This window comes from Canis lupus, chromosome 3, assembly GCF_048164855.1.
Source record: "Canis lupus baileyi chromosome 3, mCanLup2.hap1, whole genome shotgun sequence".
Classification (NCBI taxonomy): Eukaryota; Metazoa; Chordata; class Mammalia; order Carnivora; family Canidae; genus Canis; species Canis lupus.
Window position 1 is genome coordinate 19,988,935 of NC_132840.1, and position 17,376 is coordinate 20,006,310.

General features: G+C 46.1%; 1 protein-coding gene across 3 annotated transcripts in view; it reads left to right on the plus strand.

The window, feature by feature from the left end:
* Positions 1 to 17,376, plus strand: part of CDH13 (cadherin 13) — a 1,001,991-nt gene that overhangs the window by 518,818 nt on the left and 465,797 nt on the right. For all 3 annotated transcript variants that reach the window (XM_072819442.1, XM_072819439.1, XM_072819441.1), the window contains one exon: positions 862 to 1,014. In XM_072819442.1, the coding sequence (XP_072675543.1) occupies positions 862 to 1,014 (153 nt within the window). The remainder of the gene's footprint in view (positions 1 to 861; positions 1,015 to 17,376) is intronic.

The following is a 17,376-nucleotide window of genomic DNA, read 5'->3' on the forward strand; positions in this document are numbered from 1 at the left end:
GGAGTTGTGTAGGCTTTCCCCCGTCTGTCTACTGCCTGTGTCTGTGCTTTTCCCTCTGCCTAGAACTATCTTCCTCTATCGTATCATCTGAATTCTCTTCAAATGTCAAATCAAGGCTGACAACCTGTAGGGAATTATCTTAAATTCCTAAGTGTCACTGTTGCATAGCAATGTCCCTATAGAAACAGAAGGTGGGTTCTGAATCCCTTCTTCCTCTCTTTCATAGCTGTGACCATGGCTTAATCTCGCTGTCTCTTAGTGGCTTCATCCACTAAGTATGAATGATAATGTCCCTTACCAGCAGCTTGCTTGTTTTTTTGTTTTTTTTTAAGTGTGTAAATGTGTGTAAAATGCTTCCTCAGCATAGGGCCTACTACCTAGAAGCAGTGGTGCATTTGGCACTGTTGATGACTGAGTTTTGTAAATAGTTAGAGCTTCAGTCAATGCCTGCACTACAGGATTGCTCACTCATTTTTTTTCCTGTTGTCTACTTGGTCTTGCTTACAGTAAAAACACAAGACAAACTCTTTCTTATCAATCTTTCTTGAGAGTCACAAATAATAAAAATCTCCAACCTTGACCGTCCTAGAGTTGCTTCCCTCCTGGATCTATCCCTACACGTACATCCCCTCCCCCCATGCTGGTAAGCTTCCCCAGCTGTAAGCTGCAAAGATTTGCATGTCAGGATGAAAGGTGTTAAGCAACGATGCTATTCTTGATGATGCTGCTTGAGTCAAGTTTACCCGGCTGCTCTATGCTGGCACCTGTGATTAGTGGATTGGTCACCAAGCTATGTCGAAAATGTGCTTTCTCTGTGTTTTCCAGCCAGAGTCTTAAACATCGTTCTGTTTCTCTGACCAGGTAGTCGATAGTGACAGACCTGAAGGGTCCAAGTTCCGGCTCACTGGAAAAGGAGTGGATCAGGAGCCTAAAGGAATTTTCAGAATCAATGAGAACACAGGCAGCGTCTCCGTGACACAGACCTTGGACAGAGAAATGATCGCTACTTATCAAGTGAGTGCCCCTCAAGTGCAGACATGTGGCTTTCCAAGACTATTTCTTCCCACTGAGCTCGTTATTTCTGTGCTTCATCAAACCAGGGGCTGTGTGGTTTTAAGTGTGTCTCTGTGGGAGCCAAGTGGCATTGAGCCTCAACAGGGTAACAGTGGGGGCCTCTTTCTCATCAACAGAGCCCAAAGGCTTCTGTGAGACTTTGGACCCTGGAGAGCAAGATGGGGGACCCTGGGGAGGACCTCAGAGGAGGTCAGAACCGTTAAGGTAGCTTCACCTTTCCCCAAACCAGCTCAATGGTGGATAGGTCTATAAGGTGTAAACCCTTGGATGTGATCATTGTACACATGTCCTTAGAAATCTATCTTAAGGAAATAGGAATTTAGATTTTTGTGCATGATGTGATAGTGAGACATGATCCTTAAAATGGAAACAATTTTGCTAAATATTCAGCAGTGGGGTAGCGGTTAAATTATGGCACAATGCTGCGAGGAAGTTCTGTACAACCATTTAAAATATTTTTGAAGAAGTTCTAGCTATATGGGAGAAACTCAAGATACCAAGTGGAAACAGACACACAAACACATATGGTATCCTCAATGCAGATTGAGCATTTGCACATATCACGACGGGTGCATATTTGTGAAGAAACATGATGGAAGAAAAATCAAAGTGTTAATGGTTGTGTTTGGGTGTTATTGATTTTTTCTTTGTTTTTCTGACTTTTCTACAAAGTACTTAAGTTACATTGTTTTAAGACTATTTATTTTAGAGAGAGAGAGAGTGAGCAGGGAGAGGGGGAGAGGGAGAGAGCCTCTCAAGCAGACTCCCTGCTGAGCACGGAGCCCAACGTGGAGCTCCATCCCAGGACCCCAAGATCATGATCTGAGCCAAAATCAAGAGTCGGATACTTAACCGACTGAGCAACCCAGGTGACCTTTAAGTTACTTTTTTATAGAGGGAAAAAAAATGGCTCTTTGTAAAAGGATAGTCTCAGAAGTAGATACCCATTCAGGACGCACAGACCCAAGCAGTGGCAAACAGATGTTGGGGTGAGCACTAAATCTCCTGTGGGCTTGAGGTCCATCCTATCCCTTCTCAACAGCCTCCCCCAAAAGTTTCCTTTCACAGCCTGTGTTACCTCAAGCCTCTAGGGGTAGTGAACTCATTTTTTGAGAAATGAGATGGAATTCCCAGCCATTTTCAGGAAACGCCCTCCATGGGGTGCAGTGCACTGAGCTGCGAGCAGGCCCAGTGGGGACCAGGGTAAGCCAACAATGTTTGTCTTCCATCATCATTGCCCTGGCCTGTGCATTTCCCTAAATCGGGGTCAGAAGGTAGTCCTTAATTTATAGGACAAGATTTGGCACTCTGATTTTCCTGGTCAAAACACCACATAAGAATAATCCAATCCCACTTCAGCAACACTACTGCCTCTCCCCCGATCTCACCTGTGTTCTTCCTTTACTGCAGACAGAGGGTGGAGGGACACTACATTGAAAAGGAAGTGCTCTGCATGGGAAATGGGTACCCTGGGGTCTGAGCTCCCCTGAACCATTGACCTTGGGAAGACTATGTAGGCTCTGGTCCTCAGGATCGCATCCATAAAATGCGAGTAACACTCACCAAACTAGTGAGTTGCTGAGTTTCCAGGGAGGAGAACAGTGTGAGGGTGTTGGAGAAATTAAAGTACTGGCCAAAGAGAAGCTTCCAGCAGTTCTCGTGCTGAGCAATGTGCTCGCAGGTCCTGGGTCTGGGGAGGAGGAGGGGCCCCCCCGGCCCTTTGTTCAGAAGCTTTGTCAAAGGGTAGATGCTGTGAGCATCTGCAGGGGGACGATCTGTCAGAAATCCCTGAAGGCTGAGCAGAGTGTCCTTAGTGTACCCCTAAGGGAGATCTGGTTGTTGCAGAACCTGGCTGTCGGGGCGCCTGGGTGGCTCACCAGTTGAGCATCTGCCTTCAGCTCAGGGCGTGATCCCGGGTCCTGAGATTGTATCCTGCTTCTCCCTCTGTCTGTCCCTGCCTCCCTGTGTGTCTCTCGTGAATAAATAAATAAATAAATAAAATCTTAAAAAAGGAAAAAAAAAAGGAACTGGCTGCCACACCCTCAGAAAGTGAGGACCTGGACAGTGACCAGAGGTGTTCTGGTGGCTGCCAGGGTCCAGCTGCTGCAGGAAAAGCCAGCACCAGACCATGGGTGCATGTCCTCCTCTCTTTCCACATCTATTGTGGGAATCTCCTCCATTAATTCTTAGACGCGACAAACTAAGGATACATTTTGCAATTCCATAGCACAGTGATCATGTTTAAGAGCTCTGGGTGTAGCCAATTGCCCCTTGAGGCTCAGCACTGCTGCTTAGTGAGCTGTGTGATCTTGGGCAACCCACCTACCCTCTCTGATCTTACCAGTCTCATGCATGAAATGGGGATAGTACTAGCACCTCTGAGGACTATAAAAGCTACAATTATTAGCTTCAACTAGCTCACAATTGTTCATCTGTGAGTAAAATAGAACCGGGTCTGTAGCTTGGAGCTTCTCTTATTTTTCCTTAAAGTGAAGCCATATAGTATCACAGCAATTAAAAACATAATTTTGCACACAGCCACATTTGCTGCATACAGATGAGGTCATGGACTAGCTGTGGGGACTTGGGCAGGGGGTCTGCCTCAATTTTCTCATCTATAAAATGAGAATGATAATAATAATACTCATCTTGTAGGATGTTAATGCATTAAATGAGTTATTATGTGTCAGGCCTTTAGAATGTTCCAGAAGTGCAGTAAACACTGTATAATCTTACCATATGAGCAAGAGATTGATGATAGTAAAGGGAAGTTATACCCCAGCCTGCCCAGATCAAGCATGAATTTTCCATGGGTGATCTTGAGTTTATTTTATAGTTTCATGGCATATTGATTCATGATTCAATTTGGGTTTTTTTCTACATAGATTTGACTGAGAACCTGCAGAGTGAGGCTCTCCCTCCAAGGTGTTAGGGGAATCTGGTGGGAAAGCAGACGCACAAGGTCCCCAACCTTCATGTAGCTTTCATTTTAATGTGCAGGCTTTGTTTCACAATGAATACTCTAAACTCCTCACCATTGCATGGGTGATGTGTCCACATGCTGTGCCTTGTTCATCCTGTGGCTTGGTTTACCCTGGGCACAGGGCCTTGGGTCCCAGTAGAGAGATGCTCGCCCTGATGGGAATGCAGGGACTTCCAAGAGCACCCAGGTGCAACAGCCCAATAGCAGCCTGGCCCTCAGCGGCTCTCCACCAGCCCCAGGGGTCTGGTTTCTAACACCATACACCCCCCATACCTCTCACTCCTCCACTGTTTCCTTCCTGCCCTGGCTGAGAAACATTTGTGCTCACACAGTGTTTGGTTCTCCTATTTCTGGACTTACTGGGTTACTCTGCTTAATATACTCTGGGCACAGGAACATTGCAGCTCCTGTCCCTTTCAAGCACCTATCTAGAAAGAATCTACTACCCTAGTAGGACAGTTAGAGCCATCGTGTTCACCTATCGTGTTCACAGTGGTCATTGCGGTTGGTAGCAAACAAGCTTCTTCCAAGAGCTGGATCCTCCAGTTCCCACATTTTTTCATTTTCCCTTCTGGCAAGTTCTGAGAAGCAGAGAGCCTATGGGTGAATGAATTTCCATTATAGTTGCTCCATAGTTGGTGTTGTTTATTTTTGTTTAAAGATTTTTATTTGTTTATTTGGAGGAGAGAAAGTGCAAGCAGGGGGAGGGGCGGAGGGAGAGGAAGAAGCAGACTCCTTGCTGAGCAGGGAGCCCGACATGGGGGCTTGATCCCAGGACCCCAGGTTCATGACCTAAGCCAAAGGCAGATGCTTAATGGACTGAGCCAACCAGGTGGTGGTTATTTCAAAGTTAAAGGCTCCTCACGTGCCTGTCAAAGCTACTTGCTACCTCCCAAGCCCAACAGGAAAGCATCGTAGACTAAGCCTCGGGGATTTGCACAATAAGAAATAACCAAGGATAATTGGTCCTCGGGCCCCTGAATTTGTATCATCATTAAAACCACAGCTTTTTGAACGCCACAGGGCTTATCCTGCACTAAACACTTCATACACACTCTTATTTAACTCATTTCACCCAGGAGACTTACGAAGTCGATGTTAACACCATTTTACAGATAAGCAAATAACTGTGAAATAACTTTTGTAAGGTCTCACAGCTGGTGTGTATAGAATGTGGGGTCCAGATCCACTGCTCTCCACCTCCAAAGCTGTGCACTTCCAACCACGAAGAAACACTTCTTCCAATTTTACCCCTGGTTAGAATCTGGCACCTAATGAGCACATTCCCAGCCTTCTTTGCCAGGAACTCCGCTTACAGGGACTGGAAAGGGGGTGTGATTGGCTGAATGATCGATGCCTTCCTAAACACCATCTTTGTCCATGACCCACTGCCACCTGCCCACTCACTACCCCAGCCCTCAAAGGGCTTCCCAAGCTTCTGACCCAAAGTGGCACCTGGTAAAATAATTTAGCTCTTATGGTATTGGAAGCTGACATATTAATGCAAAGCCTCCTGAAATATTACTCATTATTATGCATTTTGCCAGCATTTGAGTGATTTGTGAACTCTTCATTGGAATAAAGTACTGTAAATGATTCATGAATGACCAAGTTTATGAAATTCTATAAAAATATTAGCAGGTGGTAATGATTCCCTCACACTGTGAATATAATCTGCTGCCTGCGAATTCGTCAATATGGCAGGACAGGAATAGAGTGGGGGGACAGAGTCTGATAGGCAGGCTGGGGGGCCAGTAGATGATCTAGGCTGGGTTCAATAGGAGGTAGGGGGCAAGCAGGAAGTAAGGACCCAGTCATGGGCAGGTATCACGGGCAGGACATATTCACCCTCATTTGTTGTCCACAGTTGGGAAACGCACTGAAGATGGGATGTCAGAGCTGGGTGGGAGAAAAGGAGAGAGAAAACTAGCATTTACCAGGTACCAAATAGGTGTCCAAGAGCTCTTGAGAGTACTAGATACACAAACCTATGAAACTGGTTTATTACTTTGCCTTTACTGATGTGTGAGCTGAGGGCCAAAGTAGTTCCCTAGATATTATTGTTATTAATGTTGGTGTTAATGTTTATTGAACATTTACAACGCACCAAGGCTCCATGCTAAACATCTAAATGATGATCTCATTTAATCTTCACAAAGATGAGCTTAATAATGTTATCATGCCCAATTATAGAACGAGTAACTGGAACCACCTGTGTTCTTGGCCTTAGCACATGAGCAGGATTTCATTGTCTCCTTCTGAATATTTGTTCACAGTTTCTGGGGTATAACTTGCTCTCCTTCAAGACAATTTCTTGGATACATTTTGACTTTGTAGTTAAGATTGCTGCCATAAAATTAGAATCCACCTGCCAGAAAGGAGTCTGCTCCTGTGTTTCCTTTCACTCATGTGGTTCTGCCCTTATTTCTAACCCACATGTAGCTCCAAGACAATTTGGCAGAAAATACATTAAAGTGAAAAATGCTACTGTCAAGTGGAAATACATGTATCGTAACATTAGTGATCGTAAGAGAAGCGAGACATACAGATTTACCCGGATCAGAGAGTTATTTAGGTGATTAATCTGTTTATTAAAATGTCCATGCTTTACATGGATCGTGCATGCACTACTCAATAGGACTGCACCGCCCTTGATAATATTTGTGCTTGAAATGCTCCCCAGCGCTCAATTGTAGGGACAGGTTACATCTTTATTCATCCTCTAATCTGATCTCCCATGGCCATCTTTCTTAGACAGGATTCTTGGTGGTAGTCAACAAAATCCCTCCAACTAATGTATAAAGAAAGAGATTTATTAAAGGGTACAGGTAGTTTATGTAATTGCCAATAGGACCCAATAACCTGGCTCACATGGGACATGACCAATGGTGGTGCTATAGGAAATACCGAGCCACGGATGACGCTGTTCTAGAGCAAAGCTTCTCAACCTTGGCACTGTTGACATTTGGGGCTGGATAGTTCTTTGTTATGGGGGTTGGCCTGTGCAGTGCTGGGTGTTTAGAAACATGGCTGGTCTCTAACAACTAGATCCTAATAGCACCCCCGATCCCAGTCTTGACAGTCTAAAATGTCTCCAGATATTGTAAATCATCCCATAGGTGCAAAATTGCCCCTAATCGAGACCCATTATTCTAGAGGAGACATCACTGCCTCCACTTCTTCCTGCCACTCTGCTCCTGTGATGCTCAAGACTGGGTGGTAGCAACTCTGCCTTGGCTGGCCAGGGATGTGGAGTGATTGTGACAGCATGCTTTCTGAACCTTCGATCCTCAAAGCAGCACTGCTGCCTTATGTCCCACTTCCATTGCCAAGTCTAACACTGGATGTTCTGCAAGGAAGAACCTGGATTATAAGAAGTACTGTCACCGAGCTAGCCAGGTGTCCCAGGTGACGTTGACATCTGCAGCATCAGCCACGTCATTGGTACCATTTTATTCCAGGGAAGAGGCAGTCAGTGATAGGCGTGGCCATCCGAGGGCAGGTCACCAGCCCATGCTCAGAAGAGTGTGTGGCTTCACACCTCTGATTCGAACTTCTCTCACTGTAACGGGCTAATAAATTAATAATGCACATGGCCTTGGAAAGAGCCTTGATCGAGAGGAAATGAGAACTTAGGTTAAAGTCCCAGGTTCTGGAATCAGACCTACTGAGGTTAGAATTTTGATTCTGCTATTGTACGAACTGTATGAAATTGCCTTTTTTACAGATAAAGAAAAGGTGAATATCGGTCATTCCACAGTGTCACCTTTGGCAATTTTTTAACTCTTGTTTTCTCGTCTTTACGTTGGACGGTAAGATGGCAGTATCATGCCCCAGCTGTGCTGGGGTTGGTAAGTCAGATGTACAAGAGTTGTGCTCAGTACAGCCAGTGACTAAGTTCTGGAGCTAGGAGCCATCACCTCACGTATCACTTCTGCAGGGGAAGCTCTCAGAGCTGAGAGTAGTTGAGAGGCATCCAGCTCGCCAACAGTTGGGTGTCAGCACCACCATGTGTGTCTTTGTAGACCAGCACCATTATCTGGGAACTTGTTAAAATGCACATTCTCAGGCTGGCCTCCAGAACTCTGGCCTGGTGGTCTGGGTGTTAACAAGCCCTCCAGGTGGTTCTGGGGCTCGCTGTTGTCTGAGTCACCCAGCTCTAAGTACCCTCCTGAGTGTTAGCATCACTGCAGCTGGCTGGCTTGACGTGTTAATTTGCGTCAATGGCGGTGGCCTTGGAGCCAGTTCCATTACAGTCCCGCTGGGGGAAGATGGTTGTGCCTTAAAGCTGCTTATTGCTGCAGGTGCTCTGGTCGGCCACGTGAAAGCCCTCCAAATCCAGCTCATACTCTTCAAAACTGCCTTGTTTTCCTTTCGATAATGGCTCCTGGGAGCTAGGCAGATTTGTCCCAGGCTTCTTAGCTCCATCCTGTCTAGACGTTGGATGATTGTTAAATGCCATGTGACTGAGTGTTTGCTTATTTCTCAGCAACTGGGCTTTTAGGCCAGAGATGAAAGTGTCTTCAGAATATGTGAGCTGGTACAGGAGAAGATAATTTCTGATAGGAGGAAGTTGGCCCTGGGGTCAGCAGAACAGGCTTTTCTGTCTTATTATATTTATACGGCTCAAGTAGGTTATTTGTGGTTCTCAAACTTTGTTGCACATTAAAACCATCTGGGGAGATTTTAAAACTCCTGATGCCCAAGCCACTCTCTAAACCAATTAAATCAGCATGTCTTGGAGTGGGACCAAGCATCAGTATGTTTATAAAACTCCAGGTGTTTCCATTGTGAAGCCAAGTTTGAGAACCACTGGATTAACATAACCCATCTGTACCCCAGTTTATTCAAACTGGGAATGGGGATAATCACCCCAACCAGGTAGGTTTGTTGTGAATCTCAAGTGATACAGTACACGGAGGAGTTTCTGACACAAAATCGCAGAAAATCAGAGGTCTTACTTTCCCTCAGTCAGCTGTTTAACTCTGAGCAAACATCAGAAGCTAATACTTTCTGGCATCTCTTTTAACAAAAGCACTTAAAACAAAACAAAACAAAAAAAACGAAATGTGGAAAAACAGAATTTGAAAAACAAATGAATATGTTGTCTTGTGACCAAATTTAGAAAAAAACAACTCAGGATTTGGTCATGGCCTCTCGGCACCCCAGTATCCCCAAGCATCTCCATCTGGCACCCTCGGGTTCTGCTCTTCACATTTCCAAGCACTTCATTTTGCAACCTGGCCTTATCTGCTGGGTGCAGCTGGCGAAGCTGAGGCCTGAAGAGGTTAAGCGACATTACTGAGGCTGCCGTGTCCCCGGATCGGGGTGCTCCTGGCTGATTGCTTCTTTGGTCCACTAAGCAAAGATGCTTCCTCACTCAGGGCTGTGGGAACATGGTTTCTTAGACCTCATTTGCACAACTTCTCAGAAGAGGTACATCTTGCATCTTGGCAGGTGGGCGAAACTTACCCCCCTCAGCCTGCTCCTCCCCGGGCCGGACCTGCAGGCTACTCACACAAACACTCATGAAGTGTAGCTATGTGACAATGATGCTTCTCTCATCTTTTCATGTGTCTAATGACAGCTGAGTCCATCTAGCGTGGCCCATTGGCCACACGGCTTGGTGGCATTTGTTCTTCACAAATGAAGAATCACAACAGCAAGAGCCTTTAGACCTATTTAATCTAAACTGCTAAATTTGCAAATAAGAATGAGTTAAATAGTTGTCCAACAGCTCTGACCCCCCGTAGTCAACATCCATTGCCCATATATTTTTATCCTTCCATAGCAGGCATGGTGGCTAACTACTCTGGGACCAGATCCTGTAGACACAGATGAAACATCCCTGCTAAGTCCCACCACTCACTCCCCGGCTCTCCGCAGCCATCAATAGGCCTGAAGATTTTTTTTTTTTATTTGATAAAAATGACCAGGGAGGGAAGGAGTTTGTTCAAGGGCACGGACAAGGAAGAAAGAACAAAAGAGAAGATCAGAACAAGCTGTGCTCCTTTTCTGGCACCTTAAAGTAAGCCTGACACTCCCAGATTAGAGGGCAGAAAATGATGGGAATCTTTTTTTTTTTTTTTATGAGATACTGTGCAAAATTGGAGGTGAGGACCAGAAGCTAATTAAACCAATTACAAAAGACAATAAAATTCCAGGTTCAAGCTCTATGTCTATAAAGCCAAGTGACTGATGATGACGTAATCCAGAAGAGAGCCATCCTCACCCCCACTCCCCACCCCTGAGACCTGGACAGCACTTTGGCATGGGATGGTTGGCAATTAGGGGGTGGGTGACCATGGTGAAGTGCCCTCAAGTGGCCCACTGGAAGGGAAGAATGAAGGGGAAGAAGATGACAACCTTGATTGAAACCAGCTTTGGATGTCCCAAGAGAAACTTGGGGAATAATATAATGGGAACAGAGTTCCCCTAGAGCAGGTCAGAATCTGGGAGCTCTCATGATGGCAGATTAAGACAAGTGTGAATCACATCCTCATCCAGCACTGGGGAGTGGCCAACCTCCAGGTTATCCACCTCAATCCTGGCCGGCCCACTGCTTCATGTTTAACTCGGGCAGATCACTTGACTGCTACTGATCTGAAGTGGAGAGAATCTGTGGGAAGATCCCAGGGTAAACAGCAAGCATGGAGGAGCACACGCTTTTGCCTGTGGAGCTTCTCTTCCAGCCAAGAGAAGTGGAAGGAAGTGGGGTAGCAGTTGTGGAAAGGTAACCAGGACTGCCAATAGGTTGCATCCGTACGGGAGCCAGTGCGCTCCCAGCAGCCCCATCAGGCAGGATCCAGGCCAACCAGAAGACTGATTCAGCCCACGTTGACAGGATGCCCCATCAGTGCCAGCCACCCTCTCAAGGTGCTGGGGCCAGAGCTGTGGACAAACCACCAGCCTCCTGCTTCACAGAACTCTGTCAGTAAACAGAAATTAGTGAGTATGTAACATGTCAGGTGGTTCTAAGTACAAGGAATAAAAATGGAACAGATTAAACACAGAGAAGGATGTGAGACGCTGCACGATCCTCGCAGGCTATAATGGGAGATGACGTTTGGGGGCAGGCCTGGTGGAAAGTCTGAGAGCAGGAATGCTGTCCTTACCTCTTAGGTGTCCTTAATAGCAGGACATTGTCACCCGCAATTGACAGGGTGATTGTGTCTCCCAGGTGACATCTGGCAATGTCTGGAGACATTTTTGGTTGTCACAACTGGGAGGAGTGGTACTACTGGCATTTAGTGGGTCGAGGTCAAAGATGTTGCTCAATATCTTATAATGCACAGGACAGGCCCTGCATGCCATGATCTGCAAACACCAGCACGGGGCTGGCCTCTTAGACGGTCTGAAAATATACCATGTCTTATTCACTCAAATATTCAGCAAGCCTGAATGGGCAGGATACTGCTCCTATCTTTGTAAAGCTGCACAGTCTAGCTAGGGACATCACCATAGGACAAGGGCAGGGGCCAGGAACAGTCTTCCAGAGGATGTGACATAAAAGCAAGTACTCGAGAATGAGGAGTTAGTGAGGTGACAGGGACAGGGAGAGGTCAGGAAGAGTGTCCTGGGGTGAGGGACAGAAGAAAGGGCTTAAGGTACCTCCAGAGGAGCCAGAGGGAAGGGCTCCTGTGGGAGACACAAAATGAACACAACTGAGGGAGAAGGCGAGACCCATGTACTAAAGAATAAGCTTAGACATAATACCCCTTGGTGACAGGCAGATGTTAGAGGATTTTAGGCTGAAGACTGACATGATCAGATTTGAATTTTGCAAGGACTGACTGCGGTGGCTGCCAGCAAAGGATGAGTGGGAGGTAGCAAGTCCTGTCTCTGAGTCTCTGAAGCCAGAGTAGCACATATCAGGTACACAGCATTCTCACCCAGGAAATGCATCCAGACTCATAGTGAGGATATGAACTGCACTTTGAAATGGATAGTAGTAGGAATCGGGGAACCCGGTCCTGCCAGGCCTTGCAGGGCAGGGTAAGGAGCTTGGATTTTATTCTAAAGCAGCAGAGGCGGGTTTTCAGCAAGGGAGTGACATCCAATTTGCATTTCAGGAAGATTTATTTGAGCAAATCAATAATAACATACAAGTTGCCATGAAATAGAAATTAATTAAAAAATGCATTCATTTGTTGAGAACCCAGCACCCACCAGGCATGGGGAGAAAGAGATAAAAGATAAAGCCCTGCCTTCCTTGAGCTCAGCATTAAAGTGGCCTTGTAGACAAGAGTAAACCAGAGGATTTTTCTTTTTTCCGAGCCCACGTGGGGAGAAGTCTGGGTGCTTTGTGTGTTGGCTGGTCCTTCTCATTTAGTTTGGCTCAGTCTCCACACCAAGTGAACATTCTTTATTAAAATTCTAAGCTTTCAGTTCTGTTTTCTATGGGGCTTTATCGGTGTGCTATCTCAAAATTATTTATTAAACACAGCTGGCGGGAGCTGTTAGTGATTGATTCGTTTGATTGGCATCTGTTTTAAGATCTTTATTATGAAGAATGCTTATCTTTTTTCTGCAGTGAGTCATTAGGTGCAAAAAGATCATTTCCCTATCATTATTCTTTCTTCTGAAGGTACAAAAATTTTGCATAATGGGCTCCTTTAAGCAAAGTCCATCTTTTCTGGTACCATGTTGGAAAGATGACTGTTCGCTGTGCTGTGTCAGTCAGGAATGCTCATGCCCTGCCTGTAGCTGGGCACTCCAGAGGTAGAATAAAGTGAAGGAAGCCCGAGAATTTAGTGCCTATGCATCCTTACTAAATGATGGCTTAGTGTGTCAAACAACATTAACCGGATCAGAGACTCCACTCACCGCGTTGGACAGTAAGAAGTCAGGAGGAGAGTGCCATGTTTTTCCAAGTTGAATGCACCCACCTGGCTTAGGGTGCACATTCAGTGGATGGCTGACACTCAAGGCACAGTGTGGGCAAAGACCCGAGGCAGCAGCCTTGGCCAGCCAGTCAGAAAGGCCCAGAAAACTGGGTGACTGGCATCTCACAATTCATTGCAAAGGCGTTATCTGTTCGAGTGTCATTGCAGAGCCTAATGAACTCTACACACTACAACAGCAAAAGAGGGCCTGCGGAGCCAGAAGGATTTACTCTCTTCTCCTTTACAGAAAAAGTTTGCCAACCTCGGACGAGACGGATCCTCACATCCTTTAGGAACTGACACCTCCACAGTCTGTTGATAATCTGATTTTAAGAGTTCTTGAGAACACAGTCAGTCCCAAAAGGGAGTTATAAGTTCCCCTTTGCTGGAGATTTCCTAGGAAAGCCTGAATGAATGTCCCCTTTAGATGATGGGGATGCCGTCGGGCCCAGAGGTAAATGAGGCCTGAAACAGCCCCATTTCTTAACCAGGAACAGGGGCCGCCTGGTTGCATCTGCACATGGCTTCCTGAGCAAGTGAAGCAGTGAGAAAGGGCTTTGCAAAGGGAGCATGAGTACAGGGGTAGCATATGGGACAAAGCTCCCTGTCACTTCCCTCACCCAGCACGGGCCCTCCAGGGAGTGTGCACAGGGACCTGCACACAGGCCTGAGTGGAGGGACTGTCCTGTCCTGCCCGAGGCTCTCGGGAATGCAGCAGCAGCCACAGCCACGGTGCAGTAACCCCACGTGGCTATGGCTTAGTCTCCCCTCCTCACCACATCCCTCGTCCTTGCATTGACTCAGGGCGTTAGGAACCTGTCAGTTCCCGTTTCTGCCATAACAAGCTATCACAAATATGACAACTTAAAACAAAACACATTTGTCCCCTTACCATTCTGGAGGCTAGAAGTCGAGTCTGGTGTCACCGAGCTAAAAGCAAGGTTTCAGCAGGTAGGGCTGGTTCCCTCTAAAGGCTCCAGGAGAATCCATGTCCTGGCATCCTCCACCTCTAGAGGCTGCCCACGTACCTTGGCTTGTGGCCTCTTCCTCCATCTCCAGAGCTGGCGGTGCTGGGTTGAATCCTGCGCACACTGACATCTTTCTGGTACTCTACACATTCTCTGTCTCCTCTTTAAGGAGACTGCAGTCACATGGGGTCCACTTGGACAATCCAGAATAACCTCCTTATTTTAAATGCAACTGATTAGCATTTAATTCCATTTGCAACCTTAGCTCCCCTTTGCCTAGAAACTGACATGGCCACAGTCTCCAGGCACTAGGATGTGGACATCTGTGGGGGCCATAATTCTGCCTATCGGCATACCCGCTTTCATCGATGAGGAAGTAGAGACCCAGAGCAGGTTAGGTATTTATGCGTGGTCACACAGCTTGTAAGTGATGGATGAGCTTAAGCTTGGCCCCAGCCATGGTCGCTTCCCAAACCTGGGGACAGATGGCACAGCCAGTGGTGTGGCTGCAGACAGAGAACTAGAGAGAGGTAACTCTCAGCCCTATGATTCTCTCTCTTAAAGGTTGGAGGCAGCTTGTCGCTTGCTGATGGGTTTTCCCTACCAGAGCACAAATGTCTGAGTCTCTTTCACGCTGTCCTCCTTTCTCTTCTTGAAGAGAAGAAGTGTGTTTATGTTGAAGTATTTAGTGTTGCATTGTGGTGTTTTATGAGGATCATTTTCTTCAGAGCAAGTGAGAATCAGGGAATGGTTGACTTTCATTTCATTCTAGAGCTGCTTTGGATCTATCACTTAGCGCAAGGTAGGTCCCAAAGACTGACCTGCCCTGAGGACCTCTTCCCCACTGGATGGAGTATCGATTACTCAGCCTCACTAGGTGGGTACCACACACCCGATTCTGACCCTAAGCTAGCCTTCACTTAGCCACTGGACCCAGGCAGCTCCAGATTCCTGCCCCAGGGCGACTTATACAAAATAGCAACAGCCCAGCTTGGCTGAGCCCTGAATGTATCAAGCTTGAACCAGATGCGCTTCAGCTTCGAGGCGAGCCCCCTAACATGCCAGAGACACTGTTCTAGGCACAAGGCACTTGAAAGTGAAGGGAACACATTTGTTGCCCCCACAGGATCATATATTCATTCCTAAGAATCTTGAAGGTGGAGACTCTTTTTATCCTTTTCTCATTTGGAGAAACTGAGGCTTAGGGAAACGTCAGGAAGCAGGTCACATAGCTGGTAGGTGAAAGAGCCAAAGGACAAACCCACTTCCTCGCTTCCAGAGCCCAGGTGGCACACACTGACCCTGCCACACATTCGTGTGCTTGGTGTGCTCACTGTAAACCGGTGGTTCTCAACTAGGAATGACACTGGCCCGCAGGGACAGGTGGCAATGTCGGGACACATTTCTGATCGTCACAACCGGGAGAGGGGCACTACTAGCATGTGGTGGATAGAGACCAGGAATGCCACTAACCTCCTACAATTCCCAGGACATCCCCCTACCACAAAGAATGATGGGCCCCAGAAGCCAACTGTGTCTCTGCTGGGAAGCCCTGGTGTAAAATGAGAACAATAAAACCTGTCCCGTAGGGTTGCTGCGAGCTTTGCAAATGACAGCGAGTGTGCTCAGGGGGTGACCCTGCCATTAACCAGGTGAGGTTCTCACCAAGCCGAGGGCGGGTTAGCTGGCACGCTGGCTCGTCGTGGCTCCTCCTGGCCAGAGCTCCTCCACCCTTAATTCTGAGCAGCACCCAATAATGTTCTAGCAGAGCTCGCCAGTGCGCATGTTTTATTCTTCATGCTACTTCTAATTTTTTTTTCTTATTGCAGAAGACAAATTCCATTTCCTTACTCCTGAGGGAAAACTAATTCCAGCAAAGGCCATTTGTCTCTGGTACCTTAAGATCTCGATAATTTACTGCAAGTTTATTTTTATTGAAAATTATGTAGATATTATTCAGAAACACAATTTCCAACTATATGGAACACTTAAGCAGATTATATGTTAAGTATTAATACATATATTGAGGATATATGCTGGAATGTGCATTTCTCAAAGACACTTTTTTTCTTTTTTTATGACTCTCTGCCTTTGAGATCCTCAAATGTGTGTGCTATGAAGTGCTGAAGGATTAAAATATTTTCCAAATGGATATTATGTTATAAGTTATGGGTTGTTACCATTTGACTGCAATTCAAAATCATGACACTTTAGATTGCTTATATGATTAATTCAGAAATGATTTGCATTTAAATGCATTTAAGATCTTTAACTTGTGATTCCAAATGTACCTATTTTAAGCCTGGCAGACCTACTATAATCTCTAATCTGTGTGGACGCCCCCTCCCCAGTTGTGTGGACCCGAAAAGGATTCAACTTTTGATATAGCATAGCTTTTTCAAAGTGTTTCTGAGAAATATAAGAACTGAGAGATGCCCATCAGATCACACAGACACACACATACATGCACGCATATGCACACACGCATGCGTAACACACACCTTTGGGAACATTTGGGAAACATTGAAAATTTGGGAAATATTGAAAATCATAATTGCTTCTTTAAAATTCACAGTGTACATTTAAAGTAGTAAAGACATTTTAGAGATTTGCACTTGAGAAGCCTATTTAAAGCAGCATATTCCACAAATTTAAAAACCCAAACTTTCTTTTTTTTTTTGTATATTCTTTTATTGGAGTTCAATTTGCCAACATATAGCATAACACCCAGTGCTCATCCTGTCAAGTGCCCCCCTCAGTGCCCATCACCCAGTCACCCCATCCCCCCTGCCACCTCCCCTTCCACTACCCCTTGTTCCTTTCCCAGAGTTAGGAGTCTCTCATGTTTTGTCACCCTTTCTGAATTTTCCCACTAATTTTCTCTCCTTTCCCCTATAGCCCCTTTCACTATTTTCTATATTCTCCGTATGAATGAGACCGTATAATGTTTGTCCTTCTCTAAAGGACAAACTTCACTCAGCCTAATACCCTCCAGTTCCATCCACGTTAAAGCAAATGGTGGGTATTCGTCATTTCTGATGGCTGAGTAATATTCCATTGTATACATAGACCACATCTTCTTTTTTTTTAAGATTTTATTTTTTTATTCATGAGAGACACAGGGAGAAAGAGAGAGAGAGAGAGAGAGAGAGAGAGAGAGGCACAGGCACAGGCAGAGGGAGAAGCAGGCTCCATGCAGGGAGCCCGACGTGGGACTTGATCCCGAGTCTCCAGGATCAGGCCCTGGACTAAAGGCAATGCTAAACCGCTGAGCCACCCGGCTGCCCTACCACATCTTCTTTATCCATTCATCTTTCGATGGACACTGAGGCTCCTTCCACAGTGTGGCTATTGTGGACATTGCTGCTATAAACATTGGGGTGCAGGTGTCCCGGTTTCACTGCATCTGTATCTTTGGGGTAAATCCCCAGCAGTGCAGTTGCTGGGTCGTAGGGCAGGTCTATTT